The 20468-nt window shown below is 42.0% G+C and overlaps 1 protein-coding gene and 1 non-coding gene across 2 annotated transcripts; both read right to left on the bottom strand.

The window, feature by feature from the left end:
• Window positions 1-614: 614 nt before the first annotated feature.
• TIMM23B (translocase of inner mitochondrial membrane 23 homolog B) lies at window positions 615-20460 on the bottom strand. The gene is made up of 7 exons (XM_036385788.2): window positions 20329-20460; window positions 19834-19892; window positions 16925-17018; window positions 16616-16700; window positions 14362-14420; window positions 11668-11778; window positions 615-3587 (listed from the first exon to the last, which is right to left on the bottom strand). The coding sequence occupies exons 1-7, from the start codon at window positions 20423-20425 to the stop codon at window positions 3472-3474; spliced, it is 621 nt and encodes a 206-aa protein (XP_036241681.1). The 5' UTR covers window positions 20426-20460; the 3' UTR covers window positions 615-3471.
• LOC118688605 (small nucleolar RNA SNORA74) lies at window positions 14924-15126 on the bottom strand. Its single transcript, XR_004980487.1, has one exon. It is a non-coding gene; the product is annotated as a small nucleolar RNA SNORA74 (small nucleolar RNA).
• Window positions 20461-20468: the final 8 nt, after the last annotated feature.

The following is a 20468-nucleotide window of genomic DNA, read 5'->3' as shown; positions in this document are numbered from 1 at the left end:
GGAGAACATTTACAGCTGGGCCTGGCAGCCTTTGAACTACCATACCTTAAATTTCATGTGGGGGTGTGCACACACACGTTTTTTTTTTTAAAGTGGACTGGAAGTTCTTTGTTAGAAGTAGTCACATGCAGAACTCCTGAATGTGTATCCTGAACGTTGAGCTTTCAAAAGCAGGGAAAAAGTACTTCAAAATTATCCCAAGACAAGAAGGACAGAGTAGCAGGAAGTGAATGCTATTCATGGATTCTCAACTGGCTGGAGACCTTTCTTTGAACAAGGTGAGCTATGAGATTGATGCACTGTACTGGGGAAGGTTTCCTTCCCTCCCACACCTCCCTGGAGCAGGGTGGCCACAGGCTCCTGGGGCATCAATCAGCCCCTTCAGCTCCTTGTCCTCAGAGCAACCATGGAGTCAGTGGGGCAGCTGTTCCCACAAGGCAGGGAGAGAGGGGGGCTGACAGAGGAGGAAATACCTATGAGGAGCACAGAGCGGGTATTAACCATGCTAGGAAAGTCCCAAAAAGGGTTGGGGTACCCTCTGGTGTCCCTGCACTGGCTGGCATTGAACAGCACAGACCAATACCCACAGAGTGCACAAAGCTCCACTTAAAACATTCCAGTTTCCTATCTAGAATTTATTAAGTGCAGGGGTAACCTTCTGTTAAAGCATACAAAGGATTTCCCCCCTCCTTTTGAAGTCCCAGATTAGGTCACAGGAAACAGACTATGAACACAGGATAGTTTTTCTGCCCTAACACATATTTGCCTCCTGTTTTCAGAAGCTGCTTCTGCTTCAGGGTGCCCAGAGAGTCCCAACCTAAGTAGTGATTGTTTAACAAATTCCTCCAATCCTAACAGAAGTCACCTGCTGACAGGGAATGGTGTAAGTGGATTTGCCTTTCTGTTCCAAAGATTAACCAGAACCATCTTCACAAGACTCAAAACCCTTCCATTACACCTGCTGTCTCAGCTCCCTTACTTGGAGCCACAGCAAAGCTGCCTTGGATCTATCAGCAAAGATACCACAACTGGCACCAAAACCCTGCTCTTCCAAGACAGTCAAGGTCTCCCATACTCACATTTATGTAACACTGCATGGGAGCGCTCTAACTTGAGCCAAATTCTGTTTTCAACTTGATTTTACATCCTTTTATTCCTACTGAACTTGGATATATTTTTGGTCAATTTAAAGTAGCAACTTTAATTTGCAGTAAATTGTGAATGCAGTACGCCATGACACAGAATATTGTAAACGCGTTCTCTGTATTGTATCATACAATTCACCTCCCTCACTGCTGCCTCTGTGCTGGTTGTGTTTCATAGCTCAAGCTACAAACAGATTATGAACCAAACCATTTAACAGCTGTAACACAGCTATTTCAGAAAAATGCTCTCAGCTCTGCCCTTGAAGTGAGCACTTCCAGGAAATGTGAGCACACTGCAGACCAGATACCGTGCTAAGTTGTCCAAGACTCAGGCTAGCCTTAAGGCTGTGCTAACTATGAACTTGAAAAGGCTTCTTTCTATATTATCTCCAATGTACTTGAAGAAGGAAATAAATTTGTTAAGCTTCATGGTTTACCCACTTCAATCAGGGCAGACAGTTCCTGGGTCACATTGTAGTCCTGAAAAATCTTAAGAAAGCCTAAGATACATTGCAGAGTTCCTGACATTTAAAAAGCCACCCCTGCCCCTCATCAACCCCCAAAGCAGTTCTCAATCCTTCATCCAGCGTGGTGAAGAGTGCAGGAACACAAATCCAATCAATGGTGACCAGGAAACATGCAGGGGAGGAACTCACTGATGCCAGTGGGGAGAGAAAAAGCTCAGAAGAAAGTACACCTGTTTTCCTGATGTCCCATGTGACAGTGCTGTGCAGATGGAGCCCACATCACCCCTCTGCAGCCTGGAAGTGGGGGAACAGTTTCTTTGTTGGTACAGCCCTCAAAAAATGCATGCTAGGAAGGAAGTCCAGCTCTCACACCACAATAACAACATGCAGAGCACTATGGAATTGTGGAACATAAGGCTTAAAAAAAGCAGCATTGACACAGTAGGTGAGAAAAGTCTGCTTCCTTTATGCCACATTAAGTGCTGGCAAAAAACAACTAATGTGACCTGGTAGCCAAGCAAAGCAAATTGAGTTCACCTGCGATGGCTCGTTAGCTGGAGCACTTGCTCTATAAAAAGCTGGTCTCACTGGTTATTTGCTACCAGTGAGGTTTCACAGCAAAGTGACATTTCTTCTTGGGAGAAGGTAAGAGCTACCACCTTCCCTTTACTGCTTTTGTTGGTTTTTATTTTGGTGTATGCAATATAATTATTAAGAGCTGTTTCAGTAGCAAAAACTCAAATGTAAACTTGGTTTGCATTATACTGTCTGCTGACCATTGAGTTTCCTGTTTTTCTCTTGCTCTGCCTTCTCTGTCTTCAGACCTCTTCAATAAGTTGCCTGTTTAATTATTTAAATGTGTAAGGAATTAGTTGTTACACAGTAACTCTAATTACTGAACTAATTCCCAACTTACTGTTTAATTTATCTGCCAATGATACTTGGTACACGGTTTAAATTTAACACTGTAGGAGAACACGTAGGTTCATCATAGTCTTTGTTCTGCCAATAACCTACATATGGTACTTCAGACAAAAAGTTTCTTGCTAATTAAAGTCCTGTAATTGGTAATGAGTGCAGTCTTTATACTCTTAGGTTTCTAATTGTTGGCTAAATGAGTTCTGGGATATTGGAGCACCCAAATGTTTTGATAATCCACTGGCAGCTGCTCTGCAACAGCAACTGTATTTCATCCATAAACAACCAATTTGTTAGAGCAAATAAGAGAGTAAAGTCAAGCCCTGCTATGCCTTACTGTAACATCATCAGGAGGTCATCAGCCTGCTTGTACGCTTCCCCTCGCCCACCAATTCCCCCAGGATTTCACCACAGGTCCTTTAAAATGAATCCATAGATAGGTCACTGGATGCAGAATGCTTTTGTGGCAGGAAGAGCAAAGGATAGAAATGGGTTTGAGTAAGTACCACCCTTTTTATTCTGATGATGTCCCTTTTGCTAGCTTGTCTTGTGCTGTCAGAATAGCAAGCCCTGCCTGTGCCATGGCTACTGGGGCTGTGCTGCTGGGACTGCAGGGAGTGCTCCATGGACACAGACCTTACAGGACCCAGCCAACCTGGCAGTGAGCAGGATCAGCTATGGGGGCCCAACATGCCTGGCAGCTCTGGCCAGGAGACACTGTCTCGGTGGCCGCTCTGGTCACTCGCAGGTCCAACAAATATTGCTGCCTCTCCAGCAACTGGCTGGCAGGAAGGGCCAGTCCAGCTACATGGTGTCAAGAGGTTCCTCCCAGCACAGCTTCCATCAGTTTCACACTAATTGTAAATAAAATAGCAAGGGGCACCAGATAGATCTCACAACTGATTTGATTGGTGACTAAGCAAGCGTGTCCTCTGCCCTGCTCACAGGGACTGCCGGGCTAGGGAGCCCTTCATGTGCTCCCAGTTGTTGTACAGGGCATAGAGGCCCGTCAGCGTCAGGCCCGCGATCCCGCCTCGTGCTATCCCGCGCACTCCACCTGCAAGGAACAAACACATTGCTATCGTTAGTGTTACTGTCAGGAAATGGTCAGTGAACAGCAACTTCCAAAAAGCTGTTTAAATCCAGAGGCATCTCAATGAACAGCCCTTTCTTGAGTAACTCTCCAGTAAGGGTCCCTGTGCTTTTTCTGCTTTCCTCTCAAACCTGTTGCCAGGCTCATGGTCACTCACACTAATTCTGCTGGAACAGCTTCCTCTCAAACTGTGTTAGCACCACTGCTTCAGGGAACCACTACAGAGCACTGGAAGCCAAGATGGCTTTTCCCAAGTCCTACTATTCTATCTGTCCTTTTTACATTTGTTTTTACAGATAGACATGTTCTCCTCCAGGTTTTCAATTATGATAATTAGCTCTGGGCAGAATGAGAAGGAGCAGGAGGGAAATAAGTGAATAAAACAACAGCCGATATGGGCGTAACAGTGGGCTCCAGAGATCCATTAGGGCCATCATGCAAAACCTATCACTGCTCCTGTGTCTTTGGAATTTTAAAGCTTTTTGATTAAAAAATAGGAAGTAGATGAAAGGGATTAACTGGCAAGTATTTACTATGGTGTACATTGAACAGCTTTCTTTATTCTTTTATTAATAATCAGAACTATCACCTTGCAATGGTAAAAATTGAGTCACACAGGTGATTAAAGTCTTAAGGTGCTGGTGAGCACATTAGTGTAAGGCAGAAATACAGGGCAAGTTTGGCTACTGCCTGCAGGTAGTGCACCTGGCTGGAGCTGGGAGTCAGGTGGCATCCTGTGTCCACAGCATCCACATGAGGACTGGGCTGTACAGGGGCACAAGAAGAGACTTCTGCTGCTTTTACTAAACAGCAAAACACTTCTGTGCCTTCAGCAGAGCTCCCAGAATGCACTATAAATGCACAGAGCACCTGGGAGTATGACCCTCAGTGCTAGGAAAACTTCAGAGAGTTTGATTCTGCAATGTTTATCATTGCAGCTGAACCAAGCTAGATAATGTGTACAGTGTATAGAACAAGGCCAGTTTTGCTGACAGCAAGATAAAAAACCCTGCCTGCTTTACTGGAGAAACTGGCAGGGCAGTTCGGGTTCCTCAAACCTCAAAACAAACGCACCTCAGTAATCAGAGAGATTGTGTTTGGGTTTATTTTTTCCTTTTCATTATGGGTCATAAAGCTGTCTCACAGAATTGCCTCTAGGCTTTTAGAGAGGAAACAAGCTGTTGGCATCAGCTAGACTGACACTGTGTTACCTGTGCTGCAAGGTTAAATGGGTTTCACTGGAGTTGTTAAACCTCGCTGTACTGCCCAGGCATGCAATGAAACCAAGAAGCGGCAGAAGTGGGACTTGGTATTAGAAGCCATATCTAGCCACAGTTTCTAGAAACTTCATTGCCAGACCAGCTGTGACAATTTGAGAGGTTTTTTAGGGTATAAGGCTGAGTTCACTGCTGTAACTGTTGGGAATTCAACAGCTCTAAGAAAAGCCTTACTGAATATGATCTATGTGCCTAAATCAGCATTTAGGAAAGCAAATGTAGATGTTCTGTGTTTGCTAATTGATCCTGAATTTGTTGCACAAAAAGCTTTTCATAAAAAGGGCTTGCAGCTGGGTACACAAAACTAACCATGTGCAAGCAGTGTCTGGCAAAAAGCCACAGGTGAAATTTAAAGGACACTTTGTGGAAAACAAGTATTTGAGATAATCTGTAAAAATACTGACTCCTCATTCCTGCTGGGGTAAATGAATACAACATTAGAGCCCAATTTTCCGCTGTTCATATTGGGATTCAAGAGATCACAGCAGGAACACCCAAAGGGGGCTCATGAGCATCAGGTGTACCAGGAAACGTGGAACAGCCCCACAGAATGTGATGCACTACAGAACTATGACTATTCCCATGGGCTCTTTCCTTACCCCCCAGGTTCAATTCCTCTCCTTTCCCCTTAAAATCCTATTCTTCCTGTGCAAGAACAGGTAGTTGAAGGATGATGAAGCCTGGCTGCAGATTCTGTGAAGTCAGGGCTCTACAAGAAAGGTGACATCTTAAACTCAGGTCACTGAGCTGTTTTCTAGCATCCACGTATAAGGACTTTAGATGTGCTGCTCCTACTGCAGCAGATATTGGTGTTGTCATGTGCTGAGCCAGCCAGGTAAGGATGGCAGCCCTGAACCCACTGGCAAAAGTCAACCACAGGGCCTAAAGCCATCTGCAGGCCTGCAGACAACTTAGGGACATTGCTGGAGATGTTTCATGAACAGTGTACTAAACTTGTGCAGTTGGTATAGGTGCATGACCGAGAGAGAAAATATCCAGGAAAACATGCAAGAAGTGTTCCTTTACCAGTGTGTCTATACTATGCTTCTGCTACAAAATCTTGGGGGGGGGGGGGGGTTGGATTTTTTTTGGTAGCAGTTGCTCCTGATTTCTGAACTACCTTTGAGTAAATATGTGGCAGACTTCAAACAGTAATGCACTTGAGAACACAGCCCTGCTGCTGGGCAGAAAATCTTAGGGCCTCTGACAAAATTAACTTGTTAACAAAAATGAAAAAGAAACTCTCCACTCCCATCCCAGCTGTGTTTGCATGATAGAACACATTCCCACCCCTCCTCTGCAATCACTCTGTGCAAGCCTTTGATACCAAGTCTGCCCTGACAAGCCCTGCTGAAACATGGCCCTGAGCCCCTAATCTTGCATGTCCCAGTAAGATAAGGGTTCCAGCTGACAGACACTTCTGGAAGCAGGTATTTAGAGATCAGGCACCTTGCACAAGAGTTGATAACTGCTGTGGGTTTCCAAAGGTACATCTGATGCTCCCTAAATGGGAAATTAGTTCTCTGGCTTTAGCTGCTGCACCCTTCCACCTCCAAGTATTGTCCCTCCCTCATTTCAATAGGTTCCAGCTTACACTGTGCCATGGCTCACAGCATTGCAACAGCACAGCTCTGCATTTCAGCACTGCAGGAGCCACACCTAACACTGAGCTGTACCTGTCCAGTAGGTAAAACCATGAGGGAACCATGGTTAGAACCATTAGACTTTACTGTCTCTTTCAGAATGTTATTCCAATGTCCTGGGATAGTTCCTGGAAAGTTTAAAGCAAGAACTATCCAATAGCAGGCATTCCAAATACTTTCACCAAAACCTCAGACCCACTTATGCCAAACAATAGAAGAATAATCTTTAAATTGTGATTAGTTTTCTGTCTTTCAATCTCTCTTGGATACTCTGAATGAAAACAGCTTCTCTTCCTGCCAGGCCTTCAGGAACAAAAATACTTTTAAATGGTTTAAAGGGCTCAACTCAAGTGTCCAAGGCAATCTCAGTTTTGCTCCAAATTCAAGCTCAGTAACCAGACCATCTGAACCATCAAGCAGTCATCTGCTTGAACCCTGTGGGTGGCCTGATGTCATTAGAAAGTATCAGAAGAGTTTCCTCCTTCTGCTCCATGGGGTTCATTTCATGAAATCTTGTAAGTAGTGGGGAAGTCTGTGGATGCAGAAATTAATGAGGAAACTGAAAGAGTTCTATTTGGAAGCAAGACATATTCCAGAAAAGCATCTTCCATTTTCATATTGCTGCAGCTAAGGCAGTATTGTGCTTAGAATACAGAAACAACAAAGCTTGAAAGGGGGAACATTTCCTGTAGTTACTGTGGTATGAAACCTAAATTAGAAAAAACAGTAGGAATCTACAATTCAATTTACTGGTTTGGAAGTACTAGAGCTGTTGAGGTTACTTTGCAAACATGATTAAAATTTGCTGTATTCTCGCCGAGTGAAAGCAGCAGCACCTGACTGATAGGAGGCTACTTCAGCTACTGTAGATGAATGGCACCTGCAAACTCTGCAAATCCCTGCAGCTCTGAGTTCACTGCTCCTGGCTAGCAGAGCTGGGCAGCACTGCTTCAGTGGCCACACATACTCTTAGACATCAGTCCTCAATAACTAAGAAAGCCTCAACAAGCTGTTACTTGTAGTGCTGCTTGTACATTGTCCTAACCTCTTCCTTATTTCAGATTTAAAAAAATCCTTTCTCTAAACATCATTTGATTGATAATCCTATAGACATGTTATGTTAAAAGGGGTTCTTAAATTTCCAAAATGTCTCACAGCCCTTAACTTAAGGGATGACAAGCAAGTTCTTAACTTTTCCCCAAATACTGCAGAAAAGTAAGATATCCTAGACTGTACCTACAGCAGTCCCTAAAAACCTCTTCCCCATCTCCAGCCAAGAGAAATGAGAAAATAGCCCTGTCTGGCCCAAAGAAAAACATTCATTGGGCTTAGAGAACAGGCTTTTTATAGCTCAAGAAGCTGTCAGCTAACACAGCTGCCCTTAACTACCCACAGGATGTCACAAAACTGATCTTTAGCTCCCACCAGATCTTACTGCTGGCAATGAAACATTCAGCCCTTCCTAATTCATAACGTATTGGCTTTTCAGGGTTGTGTTCTGAGGCCTTAAAATGACAACTGCTCCCTTCAGCTATTGCTAGCATGCAGTTCCTGGCTTTCCAGACACACCATTTTCTGTACCAAATTATATAACATCTATTGCTCCAAAGGCAGAAGATGCTGTACTTAGGATTGGGTCCTACTGCACAAAAGTAAATTTAGTTTGTCCAAAGAATTAGTTTACTTTTTCTGCTGTTACCCCTAACCTCAAGAGAGGAAAAAAATTATCCAAGAAAAAGAACATCTACAACCTGTGTAACCCTCAGATAAGAGGCAAAGGTTGGTTAACTTTTTTTGCTTACTGAAGTCTGTCAGGAATTCCAGTGAGAAATTAATTGCTGTCACACTAGGTCAGGCCAAAGTCTTGCTAGTTCATCTTTTCCTGAGTGATCAATCTGCATGCCTGGGGAGGAGTGCAGGAGCCTCAGCCCCTGTCCCTTTGTGACAACTGGAGCCATTTATTTTCATGGTGGGAGGGTGTAACAGTGACATAGTGCACAGTGACAATCATTTTTGTTTGGTGGTTTGCTGCTTTCATGACTAATACAATGATAAGAAAACCAAATAAAGATGGTTGGTTTAGAAAAGAGGTTGAAAGCACATGCAAGGAGGCTAAACATTTGCTTTAAGATATGTTTGTCCTTTGTAACATTTATCAGAAAAAACATGGCATAACAGATACTAATTTTTGCCTTTGCTTAAAATTAAAGAATAAATAGTATCTTATTAAATGGAAAAGCCATCCTTGTGGACTTAGAATATCAGACCCTCTTTTAGCAAAACTTGAATTGACTGAGTTGCTGTAACATTTCTATTGCATATGCCACTGGCAGAGGAACCCAAAGGGTTTTTTTCTAACTGTTACCCAAACTGAATGTTCTGGGTAGAAGTTTAGTGGTGAGCTCAAAAAATTGCTCCCATGAAGTTGTAAGACTGGTGTAACAAATTAATATGTACTCTTATTGCTGCATTTGGGCTAAAATCTAGTCAGTAATTGTGGCATTAAATTTAAACAAATGTGAAAGCTGGAGATCACTTTGGTCAGATGAATGAAGCAGAAGGTGTTTCCAAAATCCCCACATCAGTTCTCCATTCCCACTGCAGAGGTGTCTTTTGACCTAAGCCATGCTGAGATGGGCCCAGCCATCACCTGCTGTTACTGGGGGCTGAACTGCCTCAGTCACTGCAGTGGGAGTCTCAGTGAGTGATGGCACTGCCACTGAATGCAGGGAGGGGGCTGAACTGCCACTGTCCTCACTTGCAGAGCTTTCAAACCTCTCTGATCTTCTCCCACACAAGCTGTGTCAAGTAGCTTTACACAAAAGTGCTCCCAATCAATGGCTTTAGAACGTGCAGGTTCTGTTTGACTGCTGCCATTTTGGTAATGATTAACACTTCTACAAGGACAAATTGTGAAAACTGGGACCAGTTTTGGGGCAACCAATCTCAGCCTTCACAAAGTCTTCCCAGCTGTTTTTTTTTTCCTGTCCACTCATCAGATGCCTAATCATTGGTTTCAGAAATTCAGTCTAGGCTTTGCAGTGTTCACAGGAGTGTTTTTCAGCGCAGAATGGATTCTGATGTGATTCCTCCATCAGTGCTGTGGTAAAGCATGAAGCTATAATAAAAGACCTGCCATACATTATCCCATTTCTTCTTAAGTCTGATCTCTTTACAAAGCAGGAATGATGGAAGTGGGAAATCTGAGTGTTTGAATAGCACTACCTGCTATCCACCCCTTGTGGACTACAGAGCAGCCTTAATTTGCAGTGGCATGTTTGTGTGAGCTTCTATATGACACTGAAATATGGAGATTTGAAACTCAGTGTCCTTGAAAGCTTTTACATTTTCCTTTTCTTAATGCCAACACATCATGGCATTCCATGTAGCACAGTAATTATTACAGTCTGGATGTGTCAGATGTGTGCTGATCTTTTGCATGGTTTAAATATGGTTTAAATATTCCAGGTTTTGAGGTAAACATATACACTGATGCAGTGTCAAGGCAGACATTTTAAGTTTTACCATACAGAATAAGAAAGGGTGCTCTGGCATAAGGTGATAGAGGCAGCAGTTTCTCTGCCCTATGGTTCATAGGCACAACACACACTTGAAATACAATATTGTCATGAATAGAGATTTACTGACTTCATTTGCCTTTATAAGGACTGCCATTAGCTCTGTAGATCTTGTGTTACAAAACAAATGTCCCACTGTGCTCTGGTAATAAAAACCTTAGTAGTGTCAGATGACTGTGCATGTGACTGGAGTAGTTAACTGTGGTTGCACTGTGCCAAAAAAATATTACACATAATGCCAGCTCTATACTTCTGGAAGGGGGATGCCTCTGCTCAATTATTAGATGACAATTCTCCTTATTAATAAACTCCTACAGAAAATATTAGGCTTCTATATGCTACCCTTTCCAGCTGTTCTTGGTAATCTGTTATATCTCTCATGAAATCCCAAGGAAGAAATGGATTACAGGAGAGCAATGTGCCCCTGCAAACTTAAGAATCTCATATTTATGAAGGCTGTTCCAGCCAATTATTTGTGGCTTCAGGTAGTCTAAGCCATCAGGAAAATAGAGTTACTCAAACTGTTTACCCTAAAAAAAAAAGGCAGGCCTTCAGGAACACTGTTCAGACACTGAGGCCCAGTCAGATATGCAAAAGTACATAGGTCAGTTCTTGTATTATGTCCTCCATAAAATGCAGGTGAGTCATGCAGTCAAACATTTACTGAGTAACTTAAAGCATAAAACTTTTTTCCATGTGCTAATGTCAACCTGTGGTACCCAGCAATCCTCTAGAAATGATAGCTCCAATGGTTAAGCTTGGAACATGTGTTGGCAGCCATTTTGCTGATGAAGGTCAGACCCTCTCTCCTGCAAACAATTCAGTTTGCATCAGCAGTCTCACCTTAAATCCATGCTGCTCTCAAATAACCTTTTTTGTTGGTTTTGACCACTATGCAAAGACTAGAATCCTATCCCAAGACAATAGTTTCATGAAAACCTAAGCAATTATTTCATAAATACACCAATTTCCCTGTGTGTAGGGTTTTTGCAGCTCCAGGTACCACTATCATGTGAATTACTGTCACATGGATCACTTTTAGTTTCATGTTCATGCAATCAATCTCTGTGTTCTGTGTTTTCCTTCCCTGCCCCCATTCACTTTGCAAGGTAGTTCCCATTTGCCTGCATCCAACTCATGGACTTGAGAAACAACTACATTTATTCCTGCTTTTGTTGAAAACATGGCTAGGAATGAGGTGGGTATGTATTTTACACCATAACCTCACCATATACCTAAGGAAATAAATGACTGTTTCTTCAGTATATATGTACAACAGTCATAATTTGGCTCTCATGGTTACTGTCACTCCTGTGCAGTTGCAAAGAATCAAATTTAATTCAGCTGATTTTTTTTTTTTAGTGCAAGTTTTCCTTAGGTAGCCTTAGCTGGGTGAAAAGCATTGTGGGTTAGGGGACATTGAGCTAATATTCTTTTTTACATTGTCAATTTTGAGAGCAGGACAGTATTTAGTAAAAGTCATGAGAATCCTAATAACTAGGATAAGCACAGGAGAGGGAAAAGGAGAAATATTTTGCTACTCTACCAGTGCTTTTGTATAGCATTCCTGTCAAGGTTCCAGCAGCTATAGTGTTCAGGTCATCTTCTGCACCTCGTGTCTTTTCAATGATGACTCCAAATGCACTGTAAAGTAGAGCTGAGGAAAAAAAAAATATTAAAAAACCTTCCATGGTCTGAGGCCGAAAGCTTAGAATCCAGGCTTTGTGTAGTTATTTAGACTATGCTTCTGAAGAAGAGATTTTCTGCTTATTTGAAGGGAATCCTCTGCAAAATCCCATCTTTGGTGTTTCTTTTCCAAATCTCTTCCTGTATAGCTATTTCTTCTTTCTCAAGCTACAGTTTGGTTATAAAGTAGCATTTTTCATGACAGTATGTGCTTAAAGCACTGACTGAAGTTTAAGCCTATTTTGCTAGTTCAAATTTGTTTCAAAATTCAGTGTTTAAATTTGTACTGGCAGTTTCATTCTGTCCTCTGTGGATGACATGAAACTAAACCCAGGGACTTTCTATGTAGAGAAAATTGCTGTCCATGTGTGACAGTGATGAAATGTGAGTTAAGTACAGAATTCAGATCATACCACCAAGAGCTGGAGTACAATGGGCTTTGTTTCTTTTTAAAATGACTATTAGAATGCTTGGGATTTGACATTTACAGCTGTTTCACCTCTGCTTGTGCATGAAATCTTTATCCCTAGAGGGCCTTTTTCTTTGGGATAACTTTAGGGACTGTGCTGGAATAGACTGGAAAGAGAAATGCATGGGCTTTTTAGCATGGATGCATTTATCAGTTATACATTTTGATGAGAGGAAACCCCTCCCCCCCATCCTCACCCCTCATGATACACTCATATTTCATGCTGCAAAGAAAAGTAGAGTATGTCATCATTTTGAAGTGATAAAGACCATGGCATTTGATTTGTTCCTGCCCTCCAAGAATTTGAAATCTTTCCTTCTGCTAAAAGGCAGTAAATCCTTCATAAGCAACCACAATGCTGTCAATGAGTGAACAGCAGCATCGTTCTCCATTCAGCACAGGCAAGGGTATTTCAGTTTTTCTTAGCAGCAAGCAGATTAGCAACGAGGGAAGGAAAAGCTGAACTCAACATAACTGTTAAAAACAGTTCCACACAGATGTTGCCTCTGTTCAGGAACAGAATGACAAAAACTGTCACTAGTGACAAAAAGAATCTCTGAGGTACAGTAAGGCTGCACAAGGTAAAGTAAGATGCAAAAATAATTCAGCTCCTTGAAAGGAATTTCTCTGGTAGCTAGGACAAGAAAGAGGTCTACCAGAATCCCAAAAATAAAGTTCTGCTTAACTCTGTGATTTTGGAGGCCATATTTTGTAAGAAAAATAACAATTTGTTACTGGAATGCACAAACATTTTCTTGAGTAATCTTTCTTCAAACACAGCTGGAAAAACCTGTTAATATGTCACTCAAATGAAACCTTGAACTGCACTGTGCCTGCATCTCAGCTCTCAGACATGTTTTCGTTAGACTTGGAACAAAAAAAAAGAAAAATATCCAAACAAAAAAGGCTCAATAAATTTCAGCAGGCAACCATATGCATTGCTTATAGAAAAAAATGCCTTTCTTGCTGTAGCTCAGAATCCTCTCTCTAACCTTGCCCTCTATAAAATGTCTCAAAAGCTAATGCTTAAATTAAATGGCAGCTAATCTGCTCTTCAGAAGTAAGAATGAAATAAATGTCATCCATGCAACTTAGCCTATACTTTGATGCATTTCTCAAAAGTCAAACAGATGTAGACTGGGTTATAACAGGATGCAGTCTCTGATTTAAATATTGCCAACTCTAACTTTGTAGGACAACAAGTTCCATCATTATTTTTCTTCAAAATAATCTAATCAATTTTGGATATCTCCTTTAAAGTTACTGCATCAGTTTTCATTTTTTAAGATTCTGGGGGAGGTAAAAAACTGTGTAATTTCTAGGGCATTCGTTATTTCACTGACTTTTATGAAATAACCTTGTTTTTCTGAGGCAACTGTGATTTTATTCCACAGCTCCCTCCCACCCAAATCTCAGTTCATACAAGTTTTTTTCTTGTACCTCAGGCTATTGGTCATTTTCTTTTGTCTTTTTTCCTAACCCACATTAGTTATAAGCACCATTTAGGTTTAGAGTCAGTGGTACCATGTGTGATTTTTCTTGCTAATGTACCATCATTTAAAGGATAAATCTCTGTATTGACTATCACATTTCTTCTTCACATGAACATTTGGTTGACTTCAACAGGAAACAAACATTAGGCAGTTGATCACATGACCACAGAGTCTCAGTGTAGGCTATTAAAGCGATTTCAGAAATATTAAATTATATTTTTTTAATTTAAGCTGTAATTTAATTGGAATTTATTAACACATAAACACTATCTGTAATTTCTAGTTATTTCTGATATAGCTATAATTTTAATACAGTAAAAAATATAATAATTTTTATAATACAGTAAAAATTTTGGGTTTTAATTAAAGGCTTTTGGCTCCTTATGCTGCAAATCCTATTTCAGCCTTTAATTTCCATTTTCATGTCTACTGAAATACCCTCAAGCCCCCAAAGAAAGAAACCTGCACTTTTTTCCTGATGGATTTAATAATGAAAATTTAGAGAACACTCTCATTCAGATAATACACAAATACACTTTTCCACAATTCCAACTTTAAGTTGCTTTCCCTATGAAGGAATGACTTTACTTACCCAGTGATCCCAGAGTGTTAGCCCATAATGCTCCTTGCCTTGTCACCATATTTAGAATTCTATAAAGGAGTTAAAGAGGTATGAAAACCTTTAGCACTCTGTGTTTACATCAAGGCAGTGTTTATGACAGTAGAGCTTGTGTGTTTACACTATATATGTGGTTAACAAAACTGCAATGATGAACTAAAAGCTTTTGAAAGCAAATATTCAGTCCTGTCAAGTCTTAAGAAAATCTTTGTCTCTTGACCCTGCCCAAGACTCAAATCTCTTCCCTTCAAATGACTTTCTAACCCAAGTTGTCCTTCCTTACATGGTGAGCACACACAGCTCCAGGAATAACTGACACACTTATGCAGACTTAGCTGGTGAAAGGTCTCCAAGAAAGCCTCAGTGCTCCTCTACATGGAGCATGTGGCAGGGAGTGTGGGGATGCCTGAGCAAATGCTGTGGGCAAAAAAGCAAGTCTGGACTGCAGTAAGTCAGGAAGGGAAGATTCAGTCCCTTCCAACCCCATCTGTCCACCCAGCAGAAGGCCAAGAGGTGTGTCTGTGTGTCTGCTCTGCGTGTAGGCTTCCAGACTAGCACTCAAGAGGAAAAGAGAACCCTTAGTGCGCTCTCAGAGAAGCACAGTGCCACTTCTTACTGCTACCAGCTGTCTCCAGAACGGTGACAACAGCAGCCAGAAGAAATGACTGATCTTTATCTCCCAGCAGTGTAACACCATCACAGGCATGGTATTGCTCTGGACAGCTGACTACCACTGGAACTTAAGTTTAAATTAATGTCTGATACTTAATTGCTTTATGTTCCTTCTGATTCAATTTTCTATTGTTTTTCCTTTTTTCATCATTTTAATTAGGACAGAGGTTGTTACTGAATATGGTTAGGCAATGAACTAAACAATAATGGAACATTTTATTTTGAAACAAGAGGAAAAAAAATCTGAGAAGCCAGGCTATTGATAATCTCTGCTTAATTACAACCCCCACCTTTAATTTTATATTCATTCTGAATTGATAAGAGAATAAGTAATGCTAACAACCATGGTCTACTGTGAGGTATTTGATGACAAGTGAATAACAGCAAAATTAAATTTCATTAAGAAATAAATCTGTGTACATTAAGGATAAATTTGGAAGAAATCTAGCTAAGTAAGTCTGTTCTCTGCACCTGATGAGGGAAAACCAGAACCTAATGCACTGCTGGAAGGTGATGACCTTCAGCAGACCTTTGCCTTGCAGAGCCAGGATAAGAGCAGTGTGTGCACTGACTGCCACCTCCTGGGCTTGACCTGCCAAAGTTTGTGCTTAACATCATGGCTTTCTCCAACTCTGCTCATTCCAAACCTTAAAATACAATTCTGTTAATCTAGAGCATTATGAAAGAGTCATAATTATAGTGGTGAATATTTTGATAAAGAAAGGGATGAATATAGAAACAATTTAAAAAGAAGCAGAGCCAATATAAACTGTATCAGGAAATATGAAGTTACTCTTCTAAAATTCCCTTGTTCCAAAGTATTCTGGGAGTGAGAATTTCCCCTGCTTTCCCCCAGTTGTTCTGTTCCTCTGGTTTCCAATGTCTCTCTCACTTAGGTTTTCCTATAGCTATGTCTAAGCTGCCATTATTTTAAGAAGAGGCATCCTGTAGAAACAAATGTTCCTGTCTTTGCTGTGTTCTTTCAAACAATCAGGTAAGGTGAAAACACAGCAATGCCATGGGTGCTCCTGGATCCATAACCCAGAACAGCTCTCCCCTGCAATGCCTGCTCAGCAGCACACACCAATGTCAGCCCTAATGCAAATCCAGGCAGGCCCAGCTCTGCATTTGAATCTTGTCCTGCTTGTGAAAAGCTTGGGAAAGAAGGAAGACTTGTGCTCAGATAAATAACAGCAAAAAATAGCTGCAAGTAAACACTACTGCTTCTGGGAATACTTCTACATATAAAAACTGCTTTGACTTTGAAGTAGATTTTTAGTAAACATCAAAGTAGTAATGATTTCTCAAATTTTTAAGGTAAGTCACAGGACACACCAATTGTGACCAAACAAAAAGCAAAAAGGTTGAACTGAACATCACTGTAACTAAAAACATGTAATAACTTGATCAAGACAAATACTGACTCCCATTTGTCCCCATTAAAGAAAAAAACCCAAACAATTTATTTTTGCAGTATATTCAGATCTAACCTTGTACAAACTGGAAGAAACAATTCTGTCACTAAGAAGTACATTTTTTTAGATGGAACACTTACTGTACGTTTCTAGGTTTTGACCATGCCATATTCTGTGTCTCCTTCAAGCCAAGTCTCAAACCATTCAGTGCACCAAATGCTGCCCCTAGTTGGAATAATAGCAGTTATTACTTTTTAAGAAGAAAAAGAATAAACAATCCTAGAAGCAAATACTGAGAACAGAATTCAGTGTATAAACTAAAATCAAGTATCTCTTTACTTAAGAGCAGCCAATGTCTTGCAGAACAAGACCTTTCCAATCTCATCCATCACTGTAGTGCATAGGTGTTACCTGGACAGCTGGGAAAAGTGAAAACCACAACTACCTACCTGTCATACAACATCCTCCAATGGTAAAAAAGGCCAGCTCAAATCTGCCTCGAGTTTTGTTGGCTCCTGTGGGCAAGATAAACTCATCTGTATCCTGGGGGAAAACAAAAACAGATACTTCTGTATATTCCAAGTCCAGTTCAAAATGTAAGCCATATTAATTTTTTTCTTTAATCCATGCAATAAACTAAAGATGGATGAGTATTTCTGGAAAATTCTTGCCTACAGTAGCACAGAGATGGAATGTACCACGTGTATACTGTTTTAAGCATGAAAAGGACTGTAAAAAGTTCAATTGACTGAGTGGTTTCTTTCTTCCTAGCTGTGTTAACTTTTTATAAATTGTATCAGTCAGCCAAGGAACTCATACTGTGTGGGTTGTTGGTTGTTTTTGTTTTCAATGACTATTTGCTTAATTACAACTTGCAGCAGGCAACATAAGCCTTCTAAAAACATTCCTGTTGTCTGATTACATAGCACTGTTTCCTCACTGAGCAACCCAGTCTGATACAATAATGCATTAAGTTTCCCACTACTTTGATACTAAACAAAAACTGCCTTACTATGAAAAGAAGTATTTTCTTACACTGAAATAAGTGACCTATTTAAGGATGTGAAAAACACAAGGAATATGCTCAAAACTAATGATGATCAGGCATGAAATATGTGAGGTTGGGTAATTTTTCACTTGTCCATCTTTCTGCCACAGGGACACACTTGTGTTCTTGCAAAGCAGTGGCCTAAAAAGCTACCGAAGTGGCCTAGAGAAACTGGCATTTGTGCAGAGATAAGGTGTGCCAAGGCACTTCTTCAGTAGCAGACACTGAAGATGCCTGCTGTTGATAAGGTGCTAAAGCAGCAGATCTCTTTTAAGCTTCTGTGCTTTCCAGTCACAGTTTTATCCACCCCTGTTTAACTGATGCATGATTCCAACAGCTGCAGGCTCAAGGAAATGTATTCTAATGGTTTTACTGGCCCACATTTGACACTGAATGTGAATGGCAATACAGAAAAAATAACTCATAAAATTGTGAATAGTGCTATCAATAAAGTAAACCTACAATATGGTTTCTGTCTTCCTTGTAACTAGACAGATGGAGAAATTCAGTGTTTACACAAGTTAGCAGTTTCTAACAGTTTTCACCACTGTCCCAAAAGTCAAGATGAAGCAATCCTTGTCCATGTAACATCTAAGTTTCTAGAGGCAACCTCCAAAGCCCATCCTCTAGGCTTCTGCCAAAGGCTGGCACACGCATTTATAACACCTGTTACCTGCTGCAGGCAACACAGCATTGCAGAAAATAGCTTGTTCCATGCCTGCACTCATGGACCAACCAAAAATGTGGGGTTTAAAGTAACCAAGTACCAGTGTACCATTTGTTATTATGGGAAGACCTCTTATACTCTGAAATATTAGCTATGTCTTTTTCCTTCAGTATTTAGAGCCCAAGGACCCTGTGGAGATTGTTTAGTGCAACCCCCATTGTTAAAAGAAAGGTCAGTCAGTGCTGGGCACTCAGAGCCATTCCCATGTCTTGTGATTCTCTAAGGAAGAGACCTCACAGCTTGTATGGGCAACTTGTTCAGATAAAAAAAATGGAATTCCCTTTTATTTCAATGCAATTTGCTATTACTACAACACACTAGAGCTAAACATGAAGGGCAGTGAAGTGTTACAACACAGACTCAGCCTCTAGTGTTACATCAATAAGTATTTTTAGAAGTGTTTCATGGCACTAATGCCAACACCTCTGCATTTAAAGCAAACATCTCTGTTTCTAAAAATCTCTTAGTACACACTTTGTTCCAAAATCCCTGCTATTCTGCTTTTGACATAACACCAACATATTCTCAGAAAAAATACTAACTTACTAACTGAACAAAACCACTTTAGAGAGTGTTTTTGGAGAAAGTCTAAATAATCTCAGCTTCTTTCTGACCACTCAACAGCAGCAGCCACAGTACTGAACCCACTGCCACCAGAGACACAGCCGTGGTGTTCTATCCTTCTGGGAATGCTGCATTGTAACCCAGACTACAACAGCTTCTAGGCCCCTGAACTGCCTGCACAGCTCCCACTTACAAAGAAACAGTGACCCAGGGTACCATGGAACCAGGCACAGAGGTCAGCAGGCACCATGCAACTGTTGAACTTTAACTGCTCATTCTAGAAAACTTCATGTTCTCAGAGAATATAAGCCATGTATGCAGAAAACCACGAACTAAATAAAATCATTGACATGCATCCTAATTGGATTAACTTTAACATTTTCAGCTACAGTTAATACTTATGAAAATGGGACACGTTTCTTGATTATTTTTTTCCTTATGATGGCCTTGTTTTATATCAACTGATGTTAAAATGTGCAAGTGTGACAGCTACATAATTCTATAGAATAAAACAGGAAATTTTACTTCATGATGGTCTCCCTTCAGCTGGGTAATGACATAAGGACAGTGATGTGAAATGTGCAGCTGCTGATGCCAAAGCCTGTTATCAGGTCTGGAGCTTGGCTGAACACCTCAGTAAACTGATGGAACTTGTCACAGTTCAGAAAACTCATCCGTGAAAAGAGGAGAGAGGTTCTGGCTGCTCTTACTGACTGACACTTGTGTGAGGTGCTGTTGGGCTCTCTGCCTCAAGGCAGGGAGGGAGATCTCTTTCCAACAGCAGCAGGCTTGCATTGACACAACAGCCCTACCTATCCTCTGCATCATCAGTGCTCATTTTGTTCTAGATGTCACAGCACTTCAAGATTTATTAAGGACAATACTGAAAAAATTGCTGCTTTCCACTGTTCAAGGCTTCAGCACACAGAGCCCAGCACTGCAGGAGGTTTGAGGTGCTCATGTAACTATGCAAACACTGAAATCGAGTTCAACAGGATAAATACACGCCCCCTTCTCACCTGCACTAGGTACTTGGGGTCCAAGTTTAAATACGGTGACAAAGGGCTCATCCCAGTTACTAAAAGGAAAAAACACAGAACACTTTAACGCCAACAATTCACATCCTGTAAGGCAAAAAGGGGCAGCTCTCGTGCGTGGCAGGAGGGGAGATGCTGCCGATAAATTGCCCGACTCCCTGAGAGGCGGCACCGGCCGCAACTCCCCTTTCCCGTTCCCCTTTCCGGGCAGCGGCCGGGGCGAGGCGATCGCGCTGTCCCTGTGACCGGCGCCCGTCGCGACACGCGGCCCCCTCCCGAGGCCTGGCACCTCGGCGCCCACCCCCGGGAGGTGCCGGCGGTCGGGAGCGGCCCCCGCGGCGGGGCGGCGGCGGAGCCCTCGGGCCGCGTGATTCCCGGCACCGCCGCCGCTCCCGGGGCCGGCCGCCCGGCCCTGCAGCGGCCGCTGCGCGAACACCGCCCCCCCGGGCCGGCCCCGCCGGCCGCCCCAGTACTCACGCGGCACCCCGGCCAGGTCGGCGTGCGAGTAGCCGAGCCCGCCGGCGCCGAAGAGGCCGCCGAGCCCGGTGCCCTTGGAGTTCCCGCCGCCCTCCATGGCGGCCCCGCGCCAGCCGCCCTCGCTTCCACCAACGGCTGCC

The sequence above is a fragment of the Molothrus ater genome, chromosome 8, assembly GCF_012460135.2.
Source record: "Molothrus ater isolate BHLD 08-10-18 breed brown headed cowbird chromosome 8, BPBGC_Mater_1.1, whole genome shotgun sequence".
Lineage (NCBI taxonomy): Eukaryota > Metazoa > Chordata > Aves > Passeriformes > Icteridae > Molothrus > Molothrus ater.
Note: the sequence above shows the minus strand (reverse complement) of the source record. Positions and strands in the feature narration are given on the sequence as shown.